The 20,767-nt window shown below is 42.2% G+C and overlaps 1 protein-coding gene across 1 annotated transcript in view; it reads left to right on the plus strand.

Moving 5' to 3' along the window:
• The window catches only part of LOC311509917 (protein NLRC3-like), a 32,440-nt gene extending 16,662 nt beyond the window's left edge, over positions 1-15,778 (plus strand). The window contains exons 8-11 of the mRNA XM_084575366.1: positions 7,355-7,528; positions 8,472-8,645; positions 14,034-14,207; positions 15,015-15,778. Coding sequence (XP_084431492.1) covers positions 7,355-7,528; positions 8,472-8,645; positions 14,034-14,207; positions 15,015-15,030 — 538 coding nt within the window. The 3' untranslated portion in view covers positions 15,031-15,778. The remainder of the gene's footprint in view (positions 1-7,354; positions 7,529-8,471; positions 8,646-14,033; positions 14,208-15,014) is intronic.
• The last annotated feature ends 4,989 nt before the right edge of the window (positions 15,779-20,767 follow it).

Genomic DNA, 20,767 nt, shown 5'->3' on the forward strand with positions numbered 1-20,767 from the left:
TAACGATGTGCTGCCTTAAAATGTTAAAATGTTAAGTTAAATAAGTTAATAATTGAGCAGGTTAAAAGTCTAAAAAGTCTATATTTCTTGGTTTAGAGAAACCGCGTCAGAGTGAGAGCTCCTTTCTTTGGTTTAGAGAAACCGCGTTGGTGTGAGCGCTCTTTCATTTCATTTCCAGCTATGTTGTGCCGTGTTGTGTTTACCTGCTGCATGCGCCGCTGAGTCGAGTTAGCTCAGAAGAGCAAAGCAGACGCTAATCATTATTGTTGAAGTGTTGTCGACGCTTTTGCCTTGGAAAATAATTATCTGTAAGTGTTACTGTATATGTAGGCAGTTGTTAAATGCTTGTGTATTTTTGTGAGGAATGTTTGATGGAGACTTCATTTCTTATGTTGGCGAAAAACGTACTTTGCTAGCTTTCAGCAGATGCTAACTCATTCATTTTGTCTTGATTAGAGATGCTAATTGAAATGTACTTATACATTGCTTTGCTTGTTCAGTGTTTAACAGTTGTGTTTCTATCTGTAATAATTTTCAGTTTTACGGGAGAAAAAATAACAAAGAGGACTTCATTAAAGGACGAGAAAAGTCCAGCCTTGTTGTTTATTGAAGGACTTTCATTCGTTAGCTGACTGTCTAGCTGTGCACAAGCATACGCACTGCGAGGGCAGTACAAACGAGATAACTTCATTTGTTTTCCCGAGATAATGATATAATTAATTCTTGATCTGGAGATGATGACAGTGTGATAGGTGTCTATTGTCTGTAATAGCAAGGCATAATGCTATTTCAGCCTGTGTCAGGCCTTGATTGAAAAGATATGTGACGCGGTTATCAATATGCTCCTGCTCCTCTGACATTGCTGCACTGAATGATGTTTCCTGCAATGATTTAATATAGCCTACTACAATATTGTTTTGTTTTCTCGAGATCTCGAATTAATTATATCGTTATCTCGGGAAAACAAAGCTTCATTATCACGAGATCTCGAGAAAATTATCCCGTTATCTCGGGAAAACGGAGGAAATAAAATGTATGAATGCATGGCTGTTAAGGGCTTCCGTAATTAACTAATAATAACTATATACATAGGCCTATACAATATAAGGAGAATTAATTAGTAACCCTGTTAAATTTAATGATGTAATAATTGGCCAATTTTACAAAACTGGGCTTCCCCTATTTGAAAGACCAGCAGCCGCCACTGGTACGAGCCAATCAGAGGCAGAGCAGGACAACCTGTTTGTTTCTAGTTAGGACGTTTAATTGAAAATACGCGTGGATGATGGTGGGCTTTAGGAGAGGTTTTGAGGAACAAATGCCCGGGACAAAGTGGTTGAAATACTGGAAGAAATATATCAAAGACTGGGAGAAATATAAAGTTCCTGAAGCTCAGGGAGAGAAAACATAAATAAACTGTGAACCGTGGGCTTGTTATCACAGGCCTGGTTGCTTATTTGTCTCACGAGATCTGGCAACACAGCTGTTGATCAGTTTGAGCTCTGCTGCCACCTAGTGACTGGAGGCTTGTGTATCGTTCAAGCATCAATAAAGACACTAATACTGACCCTCCAGTTTACAACGTTAGCAATGCTATGGGAACACACCGTTTTGATAGTTTATAGCTAACGCTAGCTAGCTCTCGGTTTATAAACCGGGGGCGCTGGTGAGAAGCTCATGGAGTAGATGTGCTTTCAGGGGGCTCTTCCGTGCCAGTGGTAAAATTATTATTTTGACAGTCTTATACATAATTTCATCAGCCTCTGGAGAAACTGTGAACACTGGGGGCTTAACCAGTTATGTTTATGCAACGACATGCCGAAGAAGTCGCCCAAAAACGTCGAGTGGCCTGGACCTTCCTCAGCTTCTGCTAACGTTGATGCTAACAGTGCTAGCGGTAGCCGGCTAGGTCATGATTCAGGCGACAGCGACACTGAACATTTGCCTTTAATCTGGGAGAAAGTTTCTGTCAAGATCCTTGAACATATCAACGGCAGGTTTGATAAATTAGAGCAAACACTAGAGGTGGTGCAGAGCTCTCAAAGAGAACTACTGGAGAAGGTTGAAACGGTGGAAGAGCGAGTTCTGGATCATGAGAACCACATAACCTGCTTGGAGAAGACGGTCTCTGTCCTGAAGGACGAGAACAACGCGCTCAAGTTAAAAATGGATGACCTTGAAGGCCGGTCCCGTCACAACAATATTAAGATTATCAGCATTCCTGAGCATGAAGAGGGGGTAAACCAACAGAATTCATCGAGGCATTAATTACGAAGCTTTTCAGAGAAGACATCGTTGGGTCACCGGTGGTTATCGACCGGGCGCACCGGACCCTGCGGCCGCCGCCCACAGCTGGAGCTGAGCCTCGCTAAGCCATCATCACCAGGGTCCACTTCTATCGGGAGAAGGAGCTCATACTTGGCCTCCGGAGGGAACGACAACTGGAGTACAAAGGCAACAAGGTGCTTATTTTCCCGGACTACACGCCCGATGTGATGCAGCAGCGGCGTGGATACACCGAGGCCCTGGGGATGCTGCGGGAGACAGAGAAAGGGAACGATGGCCGGCCAGCCGGGGTTTTTTGGTAGAAGAAGAAGAGAAGACATTTGGAAAAACTTTAAATACATAGAAGTGGAAAATAAAACTGAATGTCTTGTGGTGAAAGATAGGGAGAAGTGCGGCCAAGACATAAGTAAGTCAAGACATTAACGTAACGTTACTTTCTATTTTAGAAAGCTCATGCCAACTCATGAGGCTGTGGTGAATGTGTCTCATTTTAACGTTAGCCTGGAGCTGAAAACGAGTGAGCCAAACGTATGTGACTAGCCTTTGCACTTGACTAAATGTAGACTAAATGTCATCAGTTTTCGTTGACTAAAACTAGACGAAAATAGTCATGGATAATTCTGACTAAAATAAGACTGAATAAAAAAATGCTCAGACTTTTAGTTGACTGAAACTTGACTAGACTAAAAAGAGTATGAACATGACTAAAACTAATAAAACTAAAATGACAGCTTGACACAAAGACTAGACTAAAACTAAAATTAAAACAGGCCGCCAAAAACAACACTACTCAGTGGTAGGATAAAGTACACAGGCTGCTGTTTTATCTCTTGACGCCCAGAAGACATTTGATCAGATGGAATGGCCGTACATGCTGAAGACACTGAAGTAATTTGGATTTGGAGAAATTTTGATTGAATGGGTGAAAATAATTGACCTTAAACCAGTATCTTCTATTCTCACTAATTCAGACACATCTCAGCCCTTTGAGTTACAGCGGGGTGTGAGGCAGGGCGTCCCTCTTTCTCCTCTTCTTTCTGATATCACCTTGGAACCACTTGCTATAGGTATAAGAGGTCACCCAGGTATTCATGGTGTAAAGTTTGGTGATGCTGAAAGCCTTGTTAATCTGTATGCTGATGATTTATTGATTTGTTTATCAGACCCAATGGTCTCAGTTCCCAACCTCCTGGATTATAGAAAATCATTTAGTAGATTGTCTGGGACACAGTTAACTGGGACAAGTGTGAGTTCATGCCATTGACTAACATGTGTCCTACTTTCTTGAAATCTTTGCCATTTAAATGAGCTACTACTCATATTAATTATCTTGGCCTTAAGATCTCCAGAAACCCCAAACTTTTACTGGAATTGAATTCTTTGGACATGGTGGATGAACTTAAAGCCAGTATTAGAAACTGGAAGTTGCTCCCTCTCTCAATGATTGGCTGCATTAATGCCATTAAAATGGTTGCACTTCCAAGGTTCTTGTATCTCTTTCAAAACCTCCCTGTTTATTTACCATTACATTTTTTAAACAACTAATCCAATGTACAGAAGTGTTCTATGAACTCCAGATATCATGCAGTTTAAAGTCATACATAGACTGCATTATTCCAAAACTAAACTTAATAGAATATGTGGATCAGTGTCTTCCATGTGTCATAGATGTAACAGAGCTGAAGGTTCACTCTCACATTTGTTCTGGTACTGCCCAGCACTGGACAACCTTTGGAGCGACATATTTAACTGGTTCTCTAGGCAATATAAAATAAATATTCAACCGGACTGTAACCTGGCTATCTTTGGTTCTTCTGGAAGGATATCAACCCTCCCTTCCCACTGTGAGCAGGTTCTCAAAACGGGCACGGTAGCAGCCAAAGAACTGATTTTACTTCATTGGAAGTCTCCATCAGCGCCTTGCTTTAAGAGGTGGCTCCATGAAATGTTTTTTGTTTCTAGGATGGAACAGATTCACCTTAGCAGATGGAGTGCAGTAACTTTTTAGGAGAAAGCATGGAAGCCATTTTGGCCTTACTTGATGAGACCTAAATGAACAGTCTGTGAATTAGACTGCAATGTGGTGGTGGTTTACGTGTGTAACCTAACCTGTTAGCTGTCATACGTCAATCATTTCATTCCTGTGTTGTCATTGGTTATCAAAGTCACGAGCCCATCAGAGTCAATGAATTGTGTAAGTGAGGGACTAATGGTGCAGGTTAGTGTGATGTGTAGTGAGCATGCAACAAGAGAGACAGACGCTATGGACCAGAGAGCTAAGACGGAGGCTTGGTGGTGTGGGGAGCATTTAAGTTTAGTGGTGGAGGTTGACTACTCGTTGGTCCTGATATAAACTTCTGTGTGACCTGAAGAGGTGAATATGATGCGTCTGCTTGTATCTTGTTCTATATCTAACTGTTCTAGTGTAAAGGGTTAGGGTTAGAGTTCTAGTTTTCAGGCCCCACCGCACACAAGCTTCATCAACAGGCCTGCAACGGTTCAAATCTCATTAATAGAGTGTGTTTTATAAATGAATGTGTGTGGGCCACAGGTTAATATTGAGTTTAGAGTTGTGAATTAAAGCACACTGTTTTAAAGGTGACTTGAAGATCCTAAAGAGATCAGAGTTAGTTTGAAGAGTATCTTACAAATAGTTTGGTCTTGAAGTTAAAGGAAAGGTGTGAAACCAAGAGAACCTGAGAATTTTATTTTGAAAACCTCTTTATTTACATATTGCATTTTATTTTTACTGGACAATCAAAACCTTTACATTTTATTTCATTTAGTAAATAAATACCTGAGGAGGAGGATTATTGCATTTAAAGTAGAGTTGTGGTCATTTATTAAAGTAACCTATATTATTAGAGTTACATACGTTATAAAAGTGACATATAAAATAGTTGTATCTTTCTACAAGGAGCCCAGGCCCAGTCTCATAGTATTAACCACTCTAGCTTTATATTTAACTACATGGGACCTGGGTTACATATGTTTTAGTTCAAACTGTTATTAAAAGTGTTAAAATAACATTTCATGAAGGTTGAAATAGTTTGATGAATGGGTTAAAAATGTAATAAATAAGTTTGAAATGTTTTTTTTAAAGACACAGAAGTGCATTATTAAATCTTTCATTTTATTTTGAAAGAGCTCATGGTGAGAGAGGAAGTACCAATGGAGAAAGAGGGTAATACTGGTCCCTGATTGGTCACAGGTGTGTGATTGGTGGGGTCAGACCGGAAGAGAGAGTGAGTGTAAAAATGAACTAGAGAATGAACGAGAACGAGAGACGATCGGAACGAGCGCCGACGAGTCACCTGGCAGTAATGTAATGTAATGAGATGAAGTGGTAGTTTCAGTATCTAGAGGACTGTCTGCTCCACATTCTGGACCTGGACAGCTGAGCTACGCCTGATTGGGGACAACTAGAGACATTTCTGCTCCAAGTTTCTTTGGAGTTGTGCACGTTTCGCTAGCTTCTTCGCGTCATTAGCATTCGCTAGCTAAGTGAATGGAGCATTAGCCGCTGCGTAGCTAAAGCAGCTAACTCTGTGGCTGAGCCTTGCTGTTTCTACACGGGACCGTGAGGATTTATCTGGAACACTGCCGGTACCGGGACAAGTTGTCGGTCGGACGTCGTCTCAGGCGGGTTGCCTGTGGAGACTCCATCTTTCTTTCACCTGTCTGCTTCCATATTGGGCCATTACCTTCAGCCTCGCCCTTTCATCACAGACTCGGACTGGATCAACTTCATTTAAATCACCAGTGTGGGAACACTTTGGTTTCCCGGTGCAACATAACGGTGATGGCACGCGAGTGGTGGACCGGACAAAGACTGTCTGCCGACGATGTTTGGCGGAGGTGCGGTACGTCGCTGGAAACACATCAAACATGCTAACGCACATAAGACGGCATCACCCCGATATGTCTGTCACTGGTGCGAGGAAAAAAAACGTGTGTGCAACAAGTTAGTTGAGTTAGTTTCTTCTAATCAAGTTACCAAAGTTGCCAGTTGCTACCTGACTACCTCAGTTTATCCCTACAAGAAATTGTGCTTTTTCTTTTCCTCTGTATGAACAAAATGAATGAATGGTATGAGAACCCTCCTAATGCATTAGTTGGATGTTTTATTCTAGTTTTTACTTTTACAACAGGAGGTGGTTTTTAGTTTTTTCACTCTATTGGTGTCTGTTCAAAATCAATGAATAAAGCTAGTTTTCTACATGTGTGAGTTTTTGTTTCTTTGTTCCTGTTGGACCGAACCGTGACTTGTGTGGACCGTTCCACCCCTATCATTAACAGAGTTCTTGGTGTCACTAATCATTCTTTCTGTCCATACTGTCTGTGGAGACGTCCCCTTCTAGTCTGACTCCAATGAGACAAGATGGAGGACAACATCCACAGTGTTGTTGTGTGGATGAATGATTGTAAAGTTGATCTTCAACTCATCTTGTTCTTCAGCACATCCAGTCAGTATCTTTGTGTTTCCACAGTGTTTCCTGCTGAGCTGCAGTGGAGGGACAGGAACTCAAAGAGGAACTTTGATTAGTGTCAGTCAGACTGCTGAAGCTTCATATTAGTGTCAGCTGAACAGTGGAGTTGTGTTAGGAAGAGACCACTTCACAGTCAGTGTGGACAGCAGGAATCTGAAGAACTCTGTAATGTCCATATGACATGTGACTGTTGTTGGAAGACACACTTGAACATGTCAACTTGTCCTTTAACATTTGAATGACACAAACCTCCTGAGACACCAAATCCAGGAAGAAGAAGGTCCTGGAATCAAAGAACTAATCAACAGTTTGTAGTCCAACATGTGTGAGGAGGAGATATTGATCCTGTAATGAGGTCAGCAGCATCTTATTGATCTGTGTTGACATGAATAGTTGTCTGAATGTTGTGCTGACGTTTGGATGATGTCTGTAGAAGGCTGACATGATGAAGATCCACAATAACACAAGGACAAAGTCACTCTACTCATTTTAGAGAACAGCTCATTGATCAGGACACATTTCAGACCTCAACACATCTGATTGATCATCAATCATTTCATCTTTTATTCTTTATTCAGATTGATGACCTGCAGTTTGTCAGAGATTAGCTGTGATTCTCTGGTCTCAGCTCTGAAGTCCAACCCCTCCCATCTGAAACATCTGTACCTGAGTTACAACAACCTGAAGGATTCAGGAGTGAAGCAGCTGTGTGGTTTTCTGGAGAGTCCAGACTGTAGACTGGAGACTCTGAGGTGAGTTCACTGTCTGTTACTGTTGTAGATCTGATATGTTTAATCACCAACTGAATCTAATTTATTTTAAATAAAACTTTATTGTTCCTCAAAGTGAAGACAAATACAAACTCATTTAAATAACTGTATAATGTTGAGCTTCATTTATGGAGTGAAATTAGTCTAAAAATGGTCACAAATGCATGTTCCATGATCCACACGTGAAACATGACATTCACTAATGTGTACCTAGCTATCTGAACGTGTGTGATTGTTTTGCAAATTCACAAATCAGATGGTTCAACTTCACAAAGCTCATCCTTTTCGTTTTCAAAAGACTTCCTGTCTTAAGAGTGTCTAAGCCTACGCATACGGCTCAGCAGATACGGACAGATCAGGCTGCGCACGCACACGGAGTTTTGAGACTATTTTCACGCTGCTCAGATCCACAGATCCACAAATGCATGGTGACTTTAAGTGTCACCGGGAAAATGGGAAATCTGGGCTTTGGGCCAAGTGTGCTATATCTTTCCTTTAGGGAAAATGAATCTTTACTGATATAACTCACTTCTCGTTTAGTTCCAACACTGAACTCAACAGAGGACCACGTAGATATTAATATATATTTTTAATTTAAGATTATTTTAAACATTTAAACATCTTTGGTCCAATAAGTCTTTGGTACAGGCTAAAAGCGGTTAGTGCTCAACCGCAGACAGTACCGGGACCCCCGACTAGTTGGTCTGAAGTGAGTTTATAAATCAAATATAAATGTAAATAATACAAACTAATACTTTGTTATAAACTCTGTGATAACGTTTTGGATAGATGGCGGTATCTAATGCGCTGCTGATTCCATTGCTGATAATCATTCCTGGTGAACACACACATTGATGAGGACACATTTAAAACCTCAACACATCTGATTGATCATCAATCATTTCATCTTTTATTCTTTATTCAGATTGTGGAGCTGCAGTTTGTCAGAGATCAGCTGTGATTCTCTGGTCTCAGCTCTGAAGTCCAACCCCTCCCATCTGAAACATCTGGACCTGAGTTACAACAACCTGAAGGATTCAGGAGTGAAGCAGCTGTGTGGTTTTCTGGAGAGTCCAGACTGTAGACTGGAGGAACTGAGGTGAGTTCACTGTCTGTTACTGTTGTAGATCTGATATTAGGGCTGGGTGACAGTGTTGGGTATAGTTACTTTATAAAGTAGTTAGTTAGGTTACAACGTTACCATCAATTAAAAGTAATCTGTTACTTTACAGCGTCACCTATGAATAAAAGTAACGCGTTAGAGTACTCGTGCGTTACCAAACATTAAAAGCCGTTTGCAGCGCCTCACACATGCTGCAACTCAGCGACACAGACACACAGCCTCCTTTAAATGCACAGAGAAGTCCTGACAATGAATAACGTCAGTCATCCAACCAAATGAACTCTGCAGGATAACAATACCAGGAAAGACAGTCAGCAATATGCCACAGAGCGTTTTATTCATGAATTATGTTTTGATCAGTTAGAACATATGATCAAATCTCAGGAGTTTCATTTTGTTTGCTACTCATATACACCTACCCAGCCCAGGTAGCCTATATATGAGCACCTAACAAGATTAGGAAACTCCTGAATTAGTTTTAACCTGAATGCAGTTATGAAAGTGCATTTAATTGAGCTTAAGTAAACACAATCTGAGGTAAACAGGTAGCAGATTCACATCCATTAAAAATGAACGACCAGTCAACGATCTAACAGACATTTTTACAGCTGCCTCTATGTCAAACAAAAATGATAACAGGCCGAATAACACAAACAATAAAATGGCTCACTGGCACACAGGCAAATGACAAATAGCCTAATAGCTGAACTATGAAAATACTATTCAAGTGTCACAAGCCTAAATTCACTTTACCATCGTCCACTTCCATTTACTCTTCAAAGTAGTGATTAAAACGTAGCAGAAGAAGATTTTAGAAACGTCTGTGTGACAGTCGACTTCTCTCAGGAGTAAGAACGAGACTCCTGAGGCTGGAAAGCCTCTCCACGGGTGCACTGGAGGGTGGTGGAGTATTGAAGCCCAGAAATACTGTCTTCATCCTGGGGAACTTGTTGAACATATCGATCTCCACACCTGACTTAAAATACTCAGCAATTTGAGTGTCCACTGACTCTGAGACCTGGCTGTCCTCTGTAAATGAAAAAAAGTCGTCTCCTCCGCTGAATGAACAATTCTCCAACCTGCCTGTGATTCCTCTTCCATTTTCAAACTGTCATGTAACATCATCAGTTTGTATCATCAGATTCCACATGTACGCTTTAGTCAGATATGTGTATCTATGACAGATGGATGTTTATCTTGCTGTTCTCTTCTCTCTTTCTTCTGTCTGTACCCGGCTGGCCTTAGGCAGATGGTTCCTCCATATGAGCTGAGTTCTGTTCAAGGTTTCTTCCTGTTAAAGGGAGTTTTTCCTGCCACCGTCTCCTTCAGGCTGCTCTGGAGGTTTCAGGCCGGGTTTTGTTTTTTATTGTTACTGATGCTATATAAATAAAATTGAATTGACAGGTGCAGGTGACAGTTCCTCCAGCAGTGGATGCTCCAGCACACGGCACTCGGCAGCACGCAGCACCTTGGCAGCGTCTTTTTTAGCCTCATCCTTTACCCAGCACAGTTTGAGTTTAGGAATGGTCAGTGCAGCCAGCAGGGCCTCCTTGCTGTCCAGCGTGGATGCAGAGCGTCTCTTTATGGCCTGCAAGATATAGGCGTATTGAAATTAGTTTAAAGCCTGCAGTGTAAATCTCATCAATGTTTGTTTGATATGAGCAAAAACAAAAAACAGACGAAAAAAGCTCAACTACCTCAACTATGACATCAGGCAGGCCAGATGTCATCCGGGAGAGACTGTCTTTTAGATCCAGTGTTTTAGCCATCAGGGCCTCCAGTGTCGGCAGGATAGTTCCATAAAGCAGTTCTCCTCCCCTTGAAGAATATCCAGGGCCATGGCCAGCGCTTTGAGAATCACGCAGTACTCTTTAATAAACTGCTGCTCCCTGTCCGTAATGCACCTGATGCCCAGTTGGGTGCATAAGTTCTGCAGGTCAGTGATGGGGATGTCTATGACCCTGCACAAAGCCTCATGAAAAGAGTCCATCTGGTCGTCGTGGCAACCAGCAGCTTTCTCCTGCTGAATGTTTCCACAGTTTCTGATGCTAATGTTGATCTGCTGGCTTTGGTCCAGAGTGCTGAACATTTAGCGATGGCTCTCCTGTTACTGCTCCAGTGTCACTGTTGGAAGACAGCCATTTCTCTCTGTCAGTGGTGGAGATGAGATTCAGACTGATCATACTGTCATTGCCATCACCATCACAGCTGGACAGTACATTGTTTAGATCCTCCAAAGTCACACTTTCATTCCCATCTTCTTCCTCCTCCTCTGTTTCTGAGTCCGAGGCCGTTTTGTGAAACACCTGGAAAGCCTCAACAAAACTAGATCCATAGTCAGTGACCGTGGCTGTCACTTTCCCACCAAGGCCATATGACACATGGATTTGTTCAATCTCCCCGGCAGTTACGTCATACGTGTGCCGTCCTCTCACCCGCCTACATGCGACTGCAGCTTTCTCCAGCTTCAGAGTGAAGGGATGTATCCAGTGTGCCGTCATTCCCATGAAGCTCTTATTATTAGCTGTCCACAAGTCTGCCGTGCTAGAAACATATTCCAGATCTTCAAAGGTTGTTTTCAGTTCTTTCTCCATATCTAGGTAGGATTTGTCCAGATAGCTTGCAAAGGTTTTTCGGTCAGGCACTGTTCCCTCTGTGTTACGTGTCGTTGGGATTTTACTCATTAGTTTAGGGAAAGATGGAGACTCCACAGTTGTAACTGGAAGCATCTCCTCAACCACATAACCGGCCACAAGCTTGTGAACGTCACTGGTAGAGACAGTTTTAGCTGAGGCTGAGCTAAAACCCAGACGCTGTTGCTTTGCAGCTGGTGCACCACCGTGGTCTTCCTCAGCAGGCTTTGCTACCAGGGTGATAGAGTGGTGCTTAGATAAAAGATATTTTTTTAAATTGGAAGTGGAATTTTTTGCCATGGACAGAAGCTTTTCACCAACGCAGAGTGAGCGTTTTACCGTCATGTTGTTCTTGTCCTTTTCACTGGTGAATTGAAAATAATGTGCGTACTTCCACGATTCAAAAGCTGTCCACACACACACACACACACACACACACACACACACACACACACACACAGGTAACGTAGGTCAGCAGGTCACAGACGCATCATCACAGCGCTGCTCCTCCACTGACACATCTGCAGGTGGCACAGTACTGTCTGACAGAAAGCAGCTGGAGTCGGAATTTTTCTTTCCTTATCTGGAGAAATTCTTAAAGTAACGGATTACTTTTTTAAAAAAATGACGAAGATGCTGATTATATACATGATACTTTGTAATGCGTTACCCACAACACTGCTGGGTGATATGGACCAAAAGTCATATCCTGATATATTTAGGCTGAATATCGATATACGATATATATCCTGATATGGAGCTTTTTCAGGTTGTGGATGGCTTACGACTGGGGCTTCTGCAGCGTGCAGTTTCACACACTCTTCGTACTGCAGTTCGTTCCACTGTTTTAGGTGGTGAAAAAGATTTGAAGTGCTTCCACCCTTTGCTGTATCTTGTTCATGGCACTATCTACATATAACCAGGGGTCGCGTTAGCCCAATATTTTCCATCATTGCCCGTTTTTTTAAACTGTGACGGAAAAACCGTACGTCCCACACAAATCAAACCCACACCATCTGAAAGCCAACAAAAATCCCTACGTTTTTATATATTTTATATCAGTGTACCTCAAAAACTGTGGCCACCCCGTAAGATTGAAACCTTTTTTCTCGAATTTCTAAGACAATCTGCTCCCTTTTGGAGCCAGCCTCAAGCGGTCACTCGATGAACTGCAGTTTTTTGCACGGCCGCTCAAGCTGAAGCCTGTTTCCCTTAGTTTAGCCCCGCCCACAAGCTCCTCCATTGGCTCTGCCGTCTCTTGTGTGATTGGCCGTCCCCGCTGTCACTCCACCTTGCTGTCACACCGGTCTGCTAGTCTGCGGTCAGGAGTCCTTGTTAATCTGCTACTGTAAATTGTTCCTTTGTTCTGCCTGGGTCACGTCAGCTAGAAGGATTGGAATATCAGAGCTTTCATTTACATTAACCTTTGAATCGGTGTCCATGTGTGGATGTGTGTTTGGTAATTAGCCGCAGCCAGGATGTCTACAAAAAGAAAAGTGGACATAAGAGACTTCTTTACAAGTCAAAGTGGAAGTTCCTCAAAGAAATGTGTTCCAGCCATCCTGCAACACCTTCACTGGCTCCAATAAAGCAGCAGATCCACTTCAAGATCCTCCTCATCATTTACAAAGCTCTCAATAATCTTGTAAAGTCTATTAGTTTGATTGAAAGTGCTGATAAATCAAACTTCTCTCTGACACTAATTTCAAATCAAATGTAATACTTGACTACTTCCACTGAATAATGGACATTTGATTCAGTTTCTCTCCACCTGTGATGCCAGTTTGACCTGCCCACCACTGGGTGCTGCTTTGGAAATGAGCTCTGTTTACCATAGATTCCATAAATAAGTGTAACATTGGTGGTACTGAGTTGGAGTGAAGTTGACTAACAAGGTGAAACACAGAATTGGGTGATAATGTTTAGCTACATGCTTTACAAGCAGTCAAACCAAAAAAGGGAACATTAAAGTTAAAAGTAGCAATAGAAAACTAGAAGAACTACTAGAAAACACAGTCAACTGAAAGATTAGAGTTTTATTAAAAATACTTGTGTCCCCCCCACCTCTGAAATCAAAATGTGGTCCTTGACCGAAGCACTTCAACCCTACGGTACCTTCTGAGAGCTGTTAGCGCTTAAAAATCGATTATGACGGGATTTTTATGACCCTGTCAGTCAAAATGAGAGACGACTAAAAAGTCTAGCTCAACCTCTGCATATAACGTCATTTTGTTGCTCATCTGATACTTTGAATCTGAACCATCTCCAAATTACTGAGCCACTGCTTTTTCTTTTACTAACCAATTTCTCCTCCACACACTCTGCAGACGTTGTTGCTCCTCCTCTGTGCATGAAAGAGGAGGGACGGGGGGAGCAGTGCAGAGAGCTCCGGGTCAGCAGCTTGATGGAGCAAGGATCACAGCGCTAATTTGAACTATATCCATATACGAGATATAGTTTAAATACCGTATCACATTAAAACATAGATCCATATATTATTAATGTGATATATCACCCAGCCCTATCTGATATGTTTAATCACCAACTGAATTTAATGTATTTTATGTAAAACTTTATTGTTCCTCAAAATGAAGACAAATACAAACTCATTTAAATAACTGTATAATGTTGAGCTTCATTCCTGGTCAACACACACATTGATGAGGACACATTTAAAACCTCAACACATCTGATTGATCATCAATCATTTCATCTTTTATTCTTTATTCAGATTGTGGGGCTGCAGGTTGTCAGAGATCAGCTGTGATTCTCTGGTCTCAGCTCTGAAGTCCAACCCCTCCCATCTGAAACTTCTGTACCTGTATAACAACAACCTGAAGGATTCAGATGTGAAGCAGCTTCTTGATCTTGTGAAGAGTCCAGACTATAAACTGGAGACTCTGAGGTGAGTAGAGGGTTCCAGTCAGTCCATGCTGCTTTCTTCAGTATTGTCCTAAACACAGTTAGTATCAAAGATCCAGTGTTTCCTGTAAACCTGCAGCTTCTCAGTGAAGCTGTGAGAGGAGAATGGAGACAGGCTTCAGGATTGGACAGAAAGACAGAGAGAGAGACAACAGTCAGCCAATCAGATGAGCCAGAAGCTTGTTGTGATCATGTGTTTGAGTTGATGTGAAGACGACTGTTGTTGTTGTGTTGATGTGTCCAGGAAATAAAGCTGGATTCCAGCTGACAGCCTTCCAAGATGTATAGAGACAGTGGTGGTCATTCATCAGATCTGATCAACAACTGATCACAGCTCTGAGATCAGTCTGACTGAAGCCTGCACATCACAGAACCAGCATTACATTTAGTAACCATGAGCAGAGTCATCACATGTGTCATTAGTTTGATCAGATCTCTTCAATGACAGCCTCCATGTTTATTAGTCAGCTGATCTTTGTTTAAATGGAGCAGCAGTAAATCCATCACTAAAGTGTTGGTGCAGTAATGAAGCGTTCAGGACTCTCAGCAGTTTATTAGTCAAATCTGCAGAGGAAACAGACTTGATGCTAAAAGTCTCTGCAGGTCTGTGTGTGTTCACTCCAACACGTTAACATGAAGCTGAAAGGAAGCTGGCTGAGCTCCACAGCTGCTCCACTGCTGCTCTGAACAGGACTGAAGTCCCTGCTGCTCTTTCTACTGGATGTGATGATGAAGGGAGACTCTGGAAACACTCCTTTACCTCCTCTCTTCTTTCTCCTCCTCTCTACAGGTGGAAGGATTATTGATGGTAAACAGGATGGTGTGTGTTGTGAGAGGATGAGCTGTGTCCTGATGATCCAGAGGTTGAAGCAGACTCTGACTGGACCATGTTACTGGGAGGTGGAGAGGAGAGCTTCATCCACATGGTCTCCATTTAAGACCATCAACAGAGCTGCACTTCAACTCTTCACAGAGCTCCAACAAATCAAGTCCAGTCCCTCATGAATGATTCAGACACATGTCAACCTGCCAGCATCAACAGTCCTTCCTGTTGTTGTGTAGATGTTTGTTCCATGTCTTCTCTTGTCTCTGTAGAAACAGTAGATTCCAGATGTTTTTACTCCTGTTTCATCCACATATTTATTGTGTTGGAGCGAGCAGCAGCTGCTTTATCTGTCATTGGTTATTGGTTGGTGAGTGTTTCCTGTTTGTAGAACTGGTGGTGAACTGTAGGAACAGGTGAGTTTAGAGACTAAAAGATGATTTAAAAGCAGCTGAAGATAAAACATGAAGCTGTCGACTGTAAAGCTCACAGTCAGACCAGAGACTCCATCAGATCCATGCTGGAGCTGGAATGAGTCTTCTTCAGTTACATCCACAAATACATCACTGCAGATGATCATATATATTAGAGGTGGGACAGTTGTTCTGTGTGTACAACAGTATCACAATGGAGGATAACGTATGTGGTATTACAACGACAGAGTGCAGTAGAGAAGTAAATAACTCCATGTAAATATTGTAAAGTTTAAATAAATCATAAGTTGCCTTTTGGTTAGTGCTGTCAGATATTGAAGAGTTGTATAGTTTGACATTTGCTGTTAGTTCAAGGATTGTTGGTTTCTTTTTTAAATCTTTGGATCGATGAATATAAAGTTTGGTTCAAATAACAAGCAAACTGATCACATAGAATTGTGAGGAGAGATTTTTGTCAAAGTCTATAAATCCAAGTAGTACATTTCTCCAACATAAAACTAAACCAGAATATAACCAATCAATAATGTAATGTGACAGTCTGCTGCAGAGAAATGTTGGAAGCTCACATGACCAAGATCAGTGAGTCAGTGTTTCCCTGAGATCTCCACAAAATGTCCAGTTTACATCCATGTCTCTTTTCAGCCTTTGTATATTAATATTAGTCGTGTAAAATCTGTGGATCATTTTGATCTTATTGGTTAAACTAAACTAATGTGGTAAAAGTCCACATTTATTCCAACAAACGTTCCCAACAAAGGTAGACCAGTACGATGAAGCAGAAGGTGAACTCATCATGTCTTGTTGAAATAGTTGTTGATGATTTAGTTTCTGTTTTAGATCCGTCCAACAGTGCAGCGTGATCAGTGTTTCCTCTGGAGTCTTTTAGAAGTGGAATAATTCATGGCGCGCACTGCTCACACGTTCTCCACGCACAAGAAAATATATGCAGCGCATAAAATAAAATCCAACATGAACTGTAAATAAATAAATCAATCATTTGTTTATGTGCCATTTTGCAATGTAACTCAGTGAGTCAGTGGTTCTACACTGAATTACGCCCCGGGTGAGACCCCCTCCAAGCAATTACTGTTGTATAAGCATTGAAAGCATCAGAGTAAAAAGGTTAACAAACGTAGAGCAACAATTAACATGGGTTTGACTTTGCTCAGTGTCGCTTCAGATGTTAAAGAAAACAAAGTGATTTAAAGTCTACATCTATGTTTGATTAAATAGAAGAAAAGATGGTTGACAGGTGATGACAGGTGATCACTTCTCATTTTACAGCTTCCTGGACAAAACATTTCTACAGTTTCTACTCGCTCTGACTGAGAAAATGAAACTTGCAGACGTTTAGTCTTTGAATAAACAACCAGTCATCTTTAACATTTTCATTTTTATCTTTAATAATTCATCTAGACATCAAACACACTTCACTCAAAGCTGGAGACGACACCACAAACTGGTAAATGTTCTTCCTCCTCCTCCTCCTCCTCTTCTTCCTCTTCCTCCTCTTCCTCATCCAGTGTCTGAACTAAACTCCAGCAGATTACAGCGTTAAAAACAAACTAGATCTAACATCTCCTTAAATATGTCACAATTAAACCTTCACAGAAACAAGCTCTTCAAATCTACACGTCTCTTTCTAGATCAACATGATCTTAAACCACTAAAGCTGATCATGTTTACATCCTTACAAACACTTTTTTATCACACTCACTAGAGAAATGTTGTTTGAACTCATCCTTCAGCGCCCTCAGCGTTTTAGTTTTCACTTTCTTTAAGAAGCTTTATCTTTATCAACCATTTTCATTCCTGTTAAATTCAGTTTCTACTTTGTGATTTTAGTCCATTTTCATTGGACAAAGCTGGTAAAGGTCAAAGGTCATGGTTGGTTTTGGTTCCAAATCTAAAAAGGGCTGCAGAACAGGTAAGTGCTGAGCCAGGTTGATGCTTTAGAGCCAAAGAAAGTCTAAAGCTCTATCTGCAGCGCCCCCTGCTGTGTGGACGCCAGCGTCTAAACAAGCTGCTCATTAACTGGAACTAAGAATTCATCATTTTAGCAGCAACTCAGAAGCATTTAGTGATTCATTCAAGTCTTTTCTAATCATCAATATTTCTGTTCATGTATTTTATTCAGAATAATCAAATCTCAGAAGGAAAACGTTCTCCTGGTTTGATGCTGATCAACCAGAGAATTGAACTCATTTCTGTGTCTAAATGTTTTAATTGTAAAATCAGGAGGAAATTGACCCAGATCAGAAAGAAGTTGATGAACTGATGGACTAATGTCCTGGGATAAAAGATTCAGATCAGCTAAGCTTAACATTGGAGACACTTGTCCCACACGTGTGGACGTCCCGTCACTGAAGGTCCAACTGTCCATCATCAGCTGCATGTGTTGTAGTGTTTTTAGGACTGGATCGTTGTCAGCTCTTCTAGTGTGTTCCTCAGTGTCTCTTTACGTCTTGTAGATCTGGTGGTTTCCTCCTGCGGCGCTGGGAGGCAGCGCGGCGCTGGCTCCAGACTGGGCGTCGACGAAGCCCATCCTCTGCCTCCTCTTCCTCTGCTCTGTCATCTGGACACACAGGAAGTAAAGGAAGTCCACAACAGTTCAAAGTGGTGACCACAAACACTCTGTGTGGGACACTGGTCCAGTGGGTGCTCTACTGTGTCAATAAACGGCTCCATTCAAACATCTTCCATCTCACTCTGCAGAGAAACAAACCGTACTTGACCACTAGCAAACTAAGACACTCAGACACTCATTCACTGATGCACAATACGCAGAGAAACCAAACTGAACCCACTCATAAAAAGATCTGAAGGGTTGAGAATTTATATCTGACGTTACCGAACAAACTGTGGCCGTTGTATTATATTGATAGTATTATATTTATATATCATTATATATCATAGAGACTCTGATGCTGCTAAGGCTAACACAGGCTAGTACAGGCTAACGCAGGGTAACACAGGCTAGCACAGGCTAACACAGGCTAACACAGAGGTCAGCCCTGATGCCTCAGAACAAGAAGGTCGTGGGTTCAAACCCCGCTGGGACCCCATTTACATGAAAGGTGCTTTAAGAGATGTTAATAGTTGTAGATGAGGATGATTCTAAACTCCTCATCTTTCTCTATGACCTCACATTTAATTACCGACTCGTTAGCTTGCTAACCTTTAGCAGCGGTGCTGTCATAACTTTTTTCATTTGTAACTTGTTGTTTTAACCACGCGGTCTGTTTGAAGGCAGCATGAGTCCAACTTTAAAATCTACTCCATCTTTTAAGAAGCAACCCTCTGATTGGACAGCTCAGCTCTGCCTTGTGATTGGATTGTCGCTGTCCAATCAGATTCCCTCTACTTCCTGCTGAGTGAATACCTGCTCCTTCAGCTCCGTCAGCTGGGACGTTAGCGTCGTCACCACCTTCATGGTTGACGCCAGTTTGTCCTGTAACATCCTCATCTCGTTCTGCTCCCCGTCGTCGTCGGTTACCACCAGAGACATCGCCTGCATCCGTGGAAACCAGTCCAGGTTGTTGTTCTGAAACAGCAGCAGGAGGAGGAGGAGGAGGAGACGTCAGCTGATGAGTGTGAATCGTTCCTGGTTTCTGGTGGTGCAGGCTTCATACCTTGATCATGTGGGCTACGTAGCTCTCTGGTCCGGTGTAGTCCGTCTTGTTTTTCTCCCGCACCAGAACGATGAAGTACAGATAGTTCCAGATGTTGTGCTCCAGTTTGATGTGCTCCTCAAACGACACCGTCTTATTGTCGAACTTATCCCTCTCCAGACCTGCAGCGACACCGTCAGTCACCAGAGTTTAGCTGTCAGTTAGCCGTGTTAGCATTGTTAGCATTGTTAGCAGATCAATCAAAAAATGTGGAACGCACCGCAGATGAAACATTTCATTCAAATACCTAGTATTACCTTTCTATTGCGCTGTGATTGGTCCCATGATGTACCATGGAAGGTATTCTGCCACAATGGTGTGTTTTTCATCCAAAGAGCTGACGTGTCTGAAGCATCCAGCAGTTGGAAGCAAGGAGCTGTGTTTCAGTAACGCATCTTGCAGAGACGAGTCAAAGAATGTGCAGACTCAATCTTAATGGAGAATCCACACACAGTAACCATCAAAGACATGTATACAACTGCTAATTGTAATATTGGATATCACTATACTGCTGAGACAAAAAAGAAATGGAACAAGTAGTTGAATGAATGTTGTTTCATTCAGTGTTTTCACTAATGATTCCTCTTCAGCATTATCAGTCATTTGAATAAGGGCCTTTACTGTACACTTAACCAGATGTACTGCACTTGTAAGTATTTCATTCATTTAATGACCAGTGTACTCTCTGGCCATACCTCATGGAGAGCTCTCCCTATCTCATCATCTGTCACATCCTTCACCTGTGCACAGAAACCAGGCTGTCCAACTATGTGATTGACCAGGTCAATCACATAGTTGACCTAAGCCTGGTTAGAGACCTAAGCCTCCTCACAGACTCCATCTCCTCCTACCTGTTCTTCTGTGAGGAGTCTGCCATTCCAACTAAACAGGTCAAGCTGTATCCTAACAACAAGCCTTGGGTCACCAAGGACCTGAAGCATTGCTTAAACAACAAGAAAGTGGCGTTCCTCCAGGGGGACACACACAAAGTCAGAGAGCTGAATAAAGAGCTGAGGAGGAAAACCAGGCTGGCTAAACTCCAATACAAAAACAAGGTGGAGGACAAATTCACTGCTGGCAACGCAAGGCAGGCATGGCAAGGACTTAACATCATGATGGGCAGAACAGCTAAATCTGCCCAGATTCAGTGCCCTGATTCTGCCACCTTTGCAGAGCAACTCAACACCTACTATGGCAGGTTCAACAAGCCCTCTGCTCAAAAAGACTGGCCCCTGATCAACACCACTCACTCAGCCATCACAGTGGATAAAAAAATGGTTACATCCATACTGAGCCGTGTCAACCCCCGGAAAGCACCTGGTCCTGATGGGCTGAGGGGCAGGGTGCTGAGGGAATGCTCAGCCCAGTTGGGTGACGTCATCACCCGGCTATTCCAACAGCTGTTAGACTCCAACTGTGCCCCACAGTCATGGAAAGAGTCCACCATCATACCTGTGCCTAAAAAATCCTCTGCCAGGGACATGAAGGACTTCAGACCAGTGGCTCTTACCTCAACACTATGCAAATGTATGGAGAGGGTGCTGAGCGACCATCTTACTGCTATGGTGGCAGACAAATTAGATCCTCTCCAGTTTGCCTATAAGGTAAAGAGAGG

This window comes from Chelon labrosus (genome assembly GCF_963514085.1).
Source record: "Chelon labrosus genome assembly, contig: SCAFFOLD_31, whole genome shotgun sequence".
Classification (NCBI taxonomy): domain Eukaryota; kingdom Metazoa; phylum Chordata; class Actinopteri; order Mugiliformes; family Mugilidae; genus Chelon; species Chelon labrosus.